General features: G+C 32.0%; 1 protein-coding gene across 1 annotated transcript; it reads left to right on the plus strand.

The window, feature by feature from the left end:
- Nucleotides 1-1,645: 1,645 nt before the first annotated feature.
- Nucleotides 1,646-8,547, plus strand: LOC132726660 (cysteine-rich protein 1). Its single transcript, XM_060712004.1, has 4 exons — nucleotides 1,646-1,811; nucleotides 6,808-6,902; nucleotides 7,340-7,397; nucleotides 8,335-8,547. Exons 1-4 carry the CDS (start codon nucleotides 1,772-1,774, stop codon nucleotides 8,379-8,381), a joined length of 240 nt encoding a protein of 79 aa, XP_060567987.1. The 5' UTR covers nucleotides 1,646-1,771; the 3' UTR covers nucleotides 8,382-8,547.
- The last annotated feature ends 2,181 nt before the right edge of the window (nucleotides 8,548-10,728 follow it).

A 10,728-nucleotide genomic window follows, 5' to 3' on the forward strand; every position in this document is an offset into this window, starting at 1 on the left:
GCTTCGAAATTTGTGAAGTTAGCAGCCTGGCAGCCTAGAGGAAACTAAGGATTGTACAAACATGAAAACCGTCGGAAATGAATCGGTAGCACTTACTTAGACCATTGTCCATAAATATACGAAAGGGCGACACAAGACTTTTAGAAAAAATCTTGCATGTCAATAGGTGTTTTTATCTGGCCCAGACAGGACACCGTATATTTCAGTTGCACTAGATCCACATGGAAGGTAACGTCTTCTTACAGACAGAAAAATACACCTTTTTAATAGCTCTGCTGTGGGTATAGTCGTATAAATAAAACAAGACTATTAATTATAATGATTTTAGGAGTGTACACAGGCTATTAGGCCTTTATCTTTGATAATAAATGTGTATGGCTATGAATGGCAAGTTTTAAATTTGTAGTATTCGTTTTGGAAAAGATTTTGGACATTTTGACCTAGTTTTTCCAGAAATCGGCCATCCCAGTGTTCTGCTTTGGTTCTAGCGGAATTTTTGTACAACTAAAATACTAAAAAGATGTCCTTTTCCTCAATTTGTTTTCAAAACATCTTTCAAATATATCAGTACAATCTATGGCTCTTCAGAGGAAAGGACTTTAGAACAACAACTTCCATAACAATAATAGACCAATTAATTTTATAATGTGACATTTTTAACCAATCAAATTTAATTTCGTGCAATGAAATTTGGAATCATCCAATGAAACAACGTTTACTTTTTAATAACAGTATTAACTGAAAAAAACCTGTACGTTCTTGACAATCAGCTTATGGTTACTGACAGTGTTAAAATTTCTTTGTAACATTTACTATCGAAACGTTTGAAATAGGATTAATAACATTGTTAAAGCGATTACAGTAGATTGGTTAACTAAGATCTTCCTATCTGTATTTGCTCTTATGCATTCTGTTATAACATGTTACAGTGTAACATTAAAGCGTGCATTAAGAAATAAAAGCAATGTCAAAATTTTAAAGAAAATGAATAATGAAAAATCAAACAAAAACTTTTAATGCATAATACCAGTTAAAAATGAAACAATAAACTAGGAACAAAGTTAAATACCCCTGACACGTTTTTTTTATTTATTTACCTTAATTTAATACTTTTAGAAATTTTTCAAAATGCCCTACGCAAGATGCTTAATTTTATGATTTTGCTCAATTCCACGCAATTGTTGTGACGATAAAAAATATTGTCAAAATAATTGTTCTATGTTGAAGATATATACCAATTTTCAAAGATTTTGTTGGTAAACGAATTCACAGGCAAGTTTTAAAAAAAACATATATTACTGTGGACCTGGTTACGCCCGTTTGATTATTACGCGACACCAGACTGATCAATATGAAGGGTCTACTTCTGTTATAACAAGTGCTAAATGATGCAGAAGAAAGAAATAAGCCTACAACTGTTCTATAAGTAAAATATGGAATCACACGAAATTCATTATATTTCATTCTTGTACTTTCTAGATCAATGCACTGGTATAAAAAATCATAAAACTTCTTTTTTTTCAAATTAAGAACAAATGTTCTCGCAAACACATTCACACGCTTTTATGTGAATGAAAAATAAAAGCACGTAATCATAATATGATAAAGTACGAATCCGCCCTTGCTGTTTATTTTGCACACGGCACGAATCCCGCGTTAAAGTGTCGTATTGAGCCAGTTGACAGTGGCGAATAGTTGAATAGTTTACGCTGAAAGGCTGTTACATTTATTCTCATAAAGTGAGGTTGGATTGATTTAAACAGATAAAAACATGCCTAAGTGTCCAAACTGTAATAAGGAAGTTTACTTCGGTAAGTCAGTAGTTAAATTTCTTTTGTTTTCTACAATATTTCAATGTTTTTAGGCGAAAGAAGGTTATAAACTGATAAATGTCTGTACTTTATAGGGAGAGATGCTGATATCAATCAATACAACATTATTCATGCAAACATATAGCTTGATAAACAATAAGATAATATTTGCAATTTTAAGATCAATGAAATATTCATATACAAGTTACATATTACGCATTTATATAAGTAAAAGATTCGTGTATATTCTTCATCAAAATGATGGAAACATAAAATGAGCAAGAATGTTGTTTATTAAACTCTTTACCTATTGATAAAGAGCTATATTATTTTAAGAAAACATACATGTTATAAGGAAAGTAGCCACGAAAACTTCAGTTCATACGTGTGTATATACTAAATTTTGTCATTTGAATCATATAAATTAAGTGACTTAATGAATGGTTGTGATTTTCCTGGTCACAAATCGAACGAAACAAGGCCAAATTATAATAGAAACAATCATCAGGACTATAGTATAGTATCTGAAAAATATTGTAATATTATCTAATATTATATTTCCTCAATTCAAAATTAAATATGTGTCAATATATATTTCCACAATGGAATTACTATACATTTATAAGTGACATTCGTGTATAAATAATAAAATAACTATGACAGGCCAATGCTGCCGTAATAAAGCTTGATCAATAGCACATCCGGGCAGTCTGACCAGTACATTAGATGTCATTTGCTCAGGTTTGTTTCTTTCAATTAAAACTTCTTCAAAATAATGATCAAAATATGATAAATATAAATCCCCTAGTATACAAGTCAAGACAAGAACTATGTACCCCTTTATTTACTAAATCGGCTTACTAAAATGTTAAAGAAAAAACTTGAATATTATGTGTTATGCATAAGACCAATAACATGGTCTTAAAAAAGAATGTGATAAATATTATTTGTGGGTGAGGTCGAGGCGAAACATCATTATGAAACAATTGCCATTTATTAATCACATATATCATGGCCTAGAATTCGCAAAATATAGTACAGTAGTATTTTAATTGACATTTCCTGTGGGCGTGGCAGTTACTGTAGTATCACTTCATTTTTGAATATGTGTATGTGTGTTTCTTTGCTTATGTCATAGTAAAATATAATCACCAAGCGCGACTCTTGTATCACTCAGTGATGATATATGATAGTGTGATAAAATGTTTAACATTGTTTACAATTCATGGTTCAAGATGTTTACATACGAGCGAAAATTTGTAATGAAGATAAAAGTATAGTAATGGGCGGAAACTAAATGACTCACTTTATGGATTTAATTTGATGTATGAGTAGTTAAAATTACATTTAACATTTAACATTTGATTCAATAACCTCTCCTCTAAATGCATGTTGAAAAAAAGGCCGTTATGTGCACAAGATAATTTATTTAACCTGGCCTATGGCTCAAGCTTCACACTACACACAAAAAATAGTCTGCGCTCTGTTAAAAGCGGGGGAACCGTTAAAAGGTTTCAGATTTTGCATAAATCATGCGCAGCTTGGATTGTAAATAAATACCCATATTTCTTTGACTGTTATTGTATTTATGATATGTCTAATTGTTTGAATCTTGTTTCCTCATCAGGGACAGCTGTTGCCCTTGAATTATTTTCCTGTAGTTATTTCTAAAATTATTAAAGCTTCAGTAATTTTCACAAGTTTTTTTAAAGCGAAATAGTTTTCATAACAAACTCACTCATGTATATCTAATTTAGGAAATTTATTCAAACGAATCTAATACTCCCAGCGTGAAATTCTCGTATAAGATACCGAATGTTGATGATCTATCACCTTTTCATAATATATTACTTTCTTAAATACAGATTGTAATATCATTAAAAAAGGGCATTGGCCCTATGACATTTGGTTGAAGTAAAGGCATATCTCAGAAATTCATATTTTCTAATTCTTTATAAATGTCAAACATTTGTTTAATAATGTTTACATAATGGATTTAGAGCATGTTGGAAGCATGTTAGAAGTTTAACAATTAAAGAAAGTAGGCTGAGCGTGCAGTAATGTGTCGTTTGGGTAGCAAAAAGTAAACAAAGTATTTATTGACTTCCATAAAAAATGTAGAAAAATTACCAAAAAAAAAAAAAAAATAAAGTTTTTGAGAAATGAAAATAAAAGCGTCTTTAATTATAATAATTATAGTCCTAGCGGAACATATTTGGATAAACCCACTTAGAGACCCTATAGGGTAACGTATGTAGGGAAATTCGTTTTATTGAACATGATTATTATTTATATCTGAATTATAATGGATTTCAAAAGAAAAGTGAATGTTTATTATCTGTATAAAGTTTTTATCAAAGTTTTTGATTTTGTTTTGGGTTTTACGTCACATCGACACAGTATAGGTCATATCGCGACGTTCCAACTTTACTGATGGAGGAAGACCTCAGGTGCCCTTCCGTGCATTATTTCAGGCACGAACGGGCACCCGAGTAGAACCACCGACGTTCCGTAAGCTAGCTGGATAGCTTCCTCACATGAAAGAATCCAAAGTCCCTGTCGGGGTTCGAACAGCGGTGAGGGGCAAGTGGTTTGAAGTCAACGACCTTAACCACTCGGCCACGGACGCCCCACTTATCAAAGTTTAAAAGTTTTATTCAACATAATTATGATTAGAATTATCTTCAGTGAGAGAATCTGCTTCTCTGTTTGGTAAAAAATAATAAAATAAAACAACAACAACAACAACAACAAGAATTTATTGTTTGCCACTAAATGTTTAAAGGTGCATACAACAGTGCTTTTTTATCGATAGTGGGTGTTGGAAGAAAATATTTTATTTTAAGCATAACATAAAATATCGGTTGTGTTACCATGTGTGACAAATATTTGATTTATTGCAAAATCATCAGCTATTTCATTTACATCGTGATCTACATATTACTCATAGCTTCATGTATTTGATGTGTTAAACAAAATGGTTACATTACGTACACTTGGTTTCCCCATATTACCCTAACACCTGTCACATGCTATGATACAATTAAAACAGATTGCATGAATGAAGCAGCAAAGCTGTCATGTCATTGATATACGGAAGCCGGAAAGGTATAGATTATTATTAAGGCATTAGATTATTTACAATCATTCATCCTTTATCGCTATGTACTAAAGTCTGGTTATAAACGGTGAAAAAAAATGAATACAGAAAAATAATGTGGAAAATAACGTTCCGGAAATGACCGATTTATTACGATATTTGGCGACATTACAGTAGGACTACCTTAAGACTCCAAGAAGGTACTACCGGTCTCAAGTTCATGTTCTTTTATGCCTTCACTTACTAATTTTATGGCTCTCAAGCGCTTCCGTATATTGTCTTAATGTATGCAGTAAAATATCAAATCAAAACATGTGCGCATTTATCACGTATCGTCTGCTTGGATAGTATGTCGTCTGCTAAGTCCTCAAATTATGATAACATTGAATTATAAAGGGCGTATCCATACGTAACTAACACCCACATCGATAGCAACCTAAACATAATACAATATTTATGTTGATGTGTACGCACAAAATCCATTTCCAATTTATCAAATAAACATTGAAAGGTTTTATGTTTTGTTTATCGACAAACAAATTCACTCGTGATAAATCGATATGAAGCGCGCATCTTAAAGGTATCTTCATAATATTAACATAATTATAAAATGTATCATCAATAATATTAACTCACACGAAAAATGTAATAGTCAAATATAGACTTATTTCGAAACCATATTTGACTGCACTGAATTTGTAAATGACCAGAACCTATACCGTGTGTACATACCACGCCTTATTATGGCCCTGTCAATTGTTAAAATGACTTAACTCAACCCCTCAAATTAGGTAGCCAATATTTTAGGAGTTTGCGAAACACATATGTATGTGCAGGCTTACCTGATTCTATATCTGGTGACGTAGACATAACATTTTTGCAAATCTGCGATGCTCACAAACTTGCCTTCATCAAAGATACACAAATCATAAATACATGTTTAAACACCTGTCATTATCAGGGATAAACTTTCATCAAAATCAATATCCATATCAGCTGGTAAGTGTGATCAAAGGTAATTTGATAAAAAATATAATATCTGGCGATGAAATAGAACAAAAAGTGAGACATTCATTATCTAAGTTGCCATGGTAACGTTAAATTTAGTGTGAACTTGTTATCTTGTTTTGTCATCTAGAAATAATTGAATAATAAGATAATAAGATTCCAAATTTTTGCCCTTTGATTTGTAAAACGTAGGAATATTATTTCTCATTTCTAAACAATTTACTGTCGTCTGCTTATATTCTTGAATGTATTTCCTGATGCATAATTTAAACATGCTTTTGTCATTATTAAACAGTTATGACTAAAGCTGATTGTATTATAATACAAATGTATACAAGTAAAGACATATTATGACCATTAATCATATTTTGCATCCCCTTCTCCGGGAAATTAGTCGGTCTGAAAGGTGGGTGGCAGCGGTGCAAAGTTGCCGCGTAAATCACCCATGTGTTGTCACATTTTTCTGGTCCTTAAGATGTTGAGTGCTAGGGAGCATATAAGATGTTACTGTTTCCATGAATACATTCAACAAAACCGAGTCTGCTGTGTTGTATATATATTATTTGTTTGCATTGCTGTCGAGGGTCTTTTCCAAATTTGTTGAGCACGGATTTTGAAAAGGACATGATACAGAGTCCACATGAGCGTAACATGCTTTTGAGCCTCGGCTTTATCTCCCGTCTGTGCTTTGCCTTGTACCCTGTCCTTTTTTATGCCCTGCTGGGTATTTTGCCGGTGGTCCTGTATTATTGGGTAATGGAGGAGTTGCGTCTATTGAACGCCGCCTTTCCTTGATGATCTTGTTTTTCATATTTAATACACAATTGTTATTTATATTATTAACTTGATATATATGTCATGATTAATATTCTGCGCTTTTTTTTGCAGCCGAGAAGGTGACGTCACTCGGAAAAGACTGGCATAGACCTTGTCTGAGATGTGAGAAATGCAAGAAGACGTTGACGTCTGGCTCACATGCTGAGGTAAATCCGTAGTCTATATCTGTTTGCCTTCAATAACACAGGTTGAACAGTGACATTCTGTCTTTTACGGAACATTCATTTTCACATGTTAAAGGATATCTATTTGTCTGTACTTACGATAACTTTGTTTCCTTAATAACACAGTGTTGCTTTTTACATTTTTAAAAAAAGAATATTGGAGAAGAATAATCACATTTAATGATAACAACTAAAACAATTAACATAATACGAATATTTGAACAACTTTTGAACATACACGACAATAATGGAAAACAAATTGTATGTTGTGTATAAAAATGTACGATTCTCGACAATTATGATGTTTCTAGATTGGTTTAGTTTTATACAACCTTCAAACGCAATTAATAACTGCGGACGATATTTATGTTTTTATGTAAGCATTTGATATGTCATGTGTTTTGAAAAAATAATTTCAGCATGAGGGAAAGCCGTATTGCAATAATCCGTGTTATTCGGCACTGTTCGGTCCTAAAGGTAAGCACAGTATTCAATATCCATGAAAGCATTTGTATATCTAATGTTGTTAGCTCTTCTTTTCGAAGAAAAAAATGGAGCTATTGGCCAGAACTCCTCGTTGGCGTTACTGTCATCGTTGCTTAACCTTTTCGTTAACTAAAAGGCCAATTGTCCCAGAAACTATAAAAGCAATTCACCTCAAGCATGATGTACACGTTTAATTTCATAAGACAACATCATTTCAAAAGGACAGATAATCCTATTTTTTCAAAGTTATGCACCTATTTCTTTATTGCTTATATTCAACTATCCAGCTCTGAAAAAATGCAAAAATGCTGACTGTGCATACATTTCTAATTTGCAATGAAACAATACAAAATAAAGCCGATATTCATTTTGTGCTGTCAATTGTTACTCTTTATCAGATGTCATATTGTATCAATTTAATCATGAAGATCTTCTGCCAGTGTTTCACTACATTGTTAAAGACTTATTATACTTTGACAATACCGTGGCAAATCTTCATGATCAAAGCGCAATAAAACTTATTATATATATTTATGACATACGTCAAAAGGCTTTTTCTGTAGAGAAATATTTTTACTTAATAGTTTTATATGATATATGTTTGAAAGTTTCAGACTCAATTTAGAAACAAAGTTTGCCGAAGTTATTTTTGTTTGTTTGACAAAATTGTATTCCTGTTTTATTTGTTGCATAAATAGATCTTTTGTACATTTATTTTACATTGGAATATGTTAAAACCATAAATTGCATTTCTTACAAGTATTAAACAAATGGTAAAGCTCAGTAATTTAAACATATGAGGTTGCGTTAAAAGGTCACATTTTAGTGATATTTTAATCTAAATAAATGTTCGAATTCTTATATATATATATAACACATTTTATGTGTAAGTATCATTTTACTAAACAGCTCATTTTTCTTCTTATAGGTTTTGGAAGAGGCGGAGCCGAAAGCTACAAATTTGATAAAAAATGAGGATTTTTTAATCTTCTGGTTGACAAATGTTTAAGCATAATTATATACAACCCAGTATAACAAATATATCTTCAATTTAGAAATATTGCTATCATTAAATCTACAAATGTCTAAAGTGCAATTATATAAATTGAAACAAACCGACAATAAAATGTTTAATTTGAAATATATATTGTTCTTTTATTCAAATCAAGAACCCAGTGATCAGAATGGCTTTCCTTATAAACTTAAATTGGCCTTTCTTGAGCGGTGACACACTGGGCACCAGTCATATGCGTATTGTAAGTTTCGCTGAGTGTGTGATTGGATATTGTTTCGAACTCTATTCTCTCCCTCATTATTTTCGTAATTTTCAGTTCTGAAAATGTCTATTTTTAAAGCAGTTACACAAGTAAAGGAAATAGCATTATTTCTATCAGTTGTGAATGAGTTTTTGAATCCATCACTATCTTATAAATGAGGAGACAGTGGTTGTCTCTGCCCATGATACGTTATTTCAGGTAATATACCTGAGTAGAACCACCGACATTCCGCAAGCTAGCTGGATAACTTTCTGACGTAAAATCCGACGACGCCTGTGCGGCTCGAACCTACAACGATTAGAGGCTTGTGGTTTGAAGTCGACGACCTGAACAACTCATTTCAAATAAAAACAACAGCCATGAGGGGGAAATAATTCGACATGAATCGTTTATCAACGGACCTCACTTACTTTCAAAGAAGCATTTGTATAAAAATAATACAAATAGTATCCCATGCATAGTTTTTTTGCGGTAAAAAGGTCTAAGGTCAACCATTAGACCTTTCTATCTTAAACGGACTTCGTTATACGGAATAAATTGGGGATTTTCTCAAAACATAAATGATAAAAAAGCAATTAAACTGTAATATATCGGGTTTACATGTATATGCTAGTTAAAGTATTTCTATCAATCATCAACACATTAAAGATGGATACAATGTAACGATAATTTATATGAAGACCCAATAAAAACAAACAAACAAACAAACAAACAAAAAATAACAAGTTTCTTCATTTATATGCTGTATTGTAGTGTTAATTTTTCAATCAATGACCAAGAAGCGATGTTTTCAAGATAAACTTGTAAGTGTTGGTTCATGTAGTGGAGTAAATGTCATCATATGTATAATATGTAGTAACGCTTCAGTGGGAATTGCACGAAATCTCGAGTGTTAGAATTAAGCAAAGATCGACAATAACTTGTGTTGATAGCGTGAAAGTGACAGTATCAAGAATAGAATTGTTCTTGTGGCTTATCCATTTGTCGTAATAATTGGTATTTTGTTCCATCTATTGCACCAACTGCGGGATACAATTTATCCCAGTCACCACGTTTACTAAACATTTGATCTATGGCTGGCCAAGTAATGAAATTCATAAATGTTGTGTAGAATGCACGTATAAATGTACGAATTTCAACATGTACATACGCGGTGCACACATTGACTATGGTGACAAGTGTTACAATTAAGTGTTGGGTAACAACATATCCATATCACAAACAATAAAATTATATTTACTGAAGACAGTTTGTGGCGACTGTAATGTCTACTTTCATGATATGTCACATATCTATTAATGTTACAAGGTAGATTAAAGATATTGTACATATTTTTTTAGAAAATTTGGAAAAAAAAAGTTTCTTTCGAACATATAATTATAAAAGGTTGCGAATATCTAGGACAGAGTCTAGAGTTGGCATCAAAACGGCAACTAAACATGATCACGCCGGCTGATATTTTCTGAATCATTGTGCGGGGATTGAACTAAAGCAGGAAGTGATACTAAAAGTAGGCTTCGCCTGCTAGCGTTCATTCTGAAAATCTAACACAATTGTTGTCTAACATTACACACATTTTAACGACACACGTATAATAGCAATGTACAGGTTTTCACACTCAAAGGTATTATTGTCAGAAAATCGGCAACATTTGAGGACCTAGTTGCACGCCTCCAGATGAGCCAAAATACTTAAAGGAAATCAATATTGAGAAAAATGCACTAAACATTTAAGAATGGTAAAAACATTCAAGATCCAAGTTATATTTTACATGTTATGTGCATTTTAACACTTTTTCACAATATTTCTACAGTACTGCGTTAATAACGCGGTAAGGACTGCTTTTGCACATGTTGCCACTTTTTGCTAATTTTCGTGGATTATAAGTATCAATTGCAATATGTAAATTACTTTATATGTTCATCTCATATTATTTTACTTTTAAATACATTTCCAATTTTTTTAATGAAAAATAACATAAATCTGGAGGCGTGCTGCCTTAATTTGTTAGCCGGTATAGCCGGTATATGTATGATTATTGTATT

This window comes from Ruditapes philippinarum, unplaced genomic scaffold (assembly GCF_026571515.1).
Source record: "Ruditapes philippinarum isolate M1 unplaced genomic scaffold, ASM2657151v2 ctg4354_1_1_1_1, whole genome shotgun sequence".
NCBI lineage: Eukaryota > Metazoa > Mollusca > Bivalvia > Venerida > Veneridae > Ruditapes > Ruditapes philippinarum.

Coding starts and splice junctions, on each gene's coding strand:
- LOC132726660 (XM_060712004.1), top strand. CDS start 1,772: ATGCCTAAGTGTCCAAACTGTAATAAGGAAGTTTACTTCG. Junction 1,812..6,807: donor TAATAAGGAAGTTTACTTCG/GTAAGTCAGTAG, acceptor TTTTTTTTGCAG/CCGAGAAGGTGACGTCACTC. Junction 6,903..7,339: donor CGTCTGGCTCACATGCTGAG/GTAAATCCGTAG, acceptor AAATAATTTCAG/CATGAGGGAAAGCCGTATTG.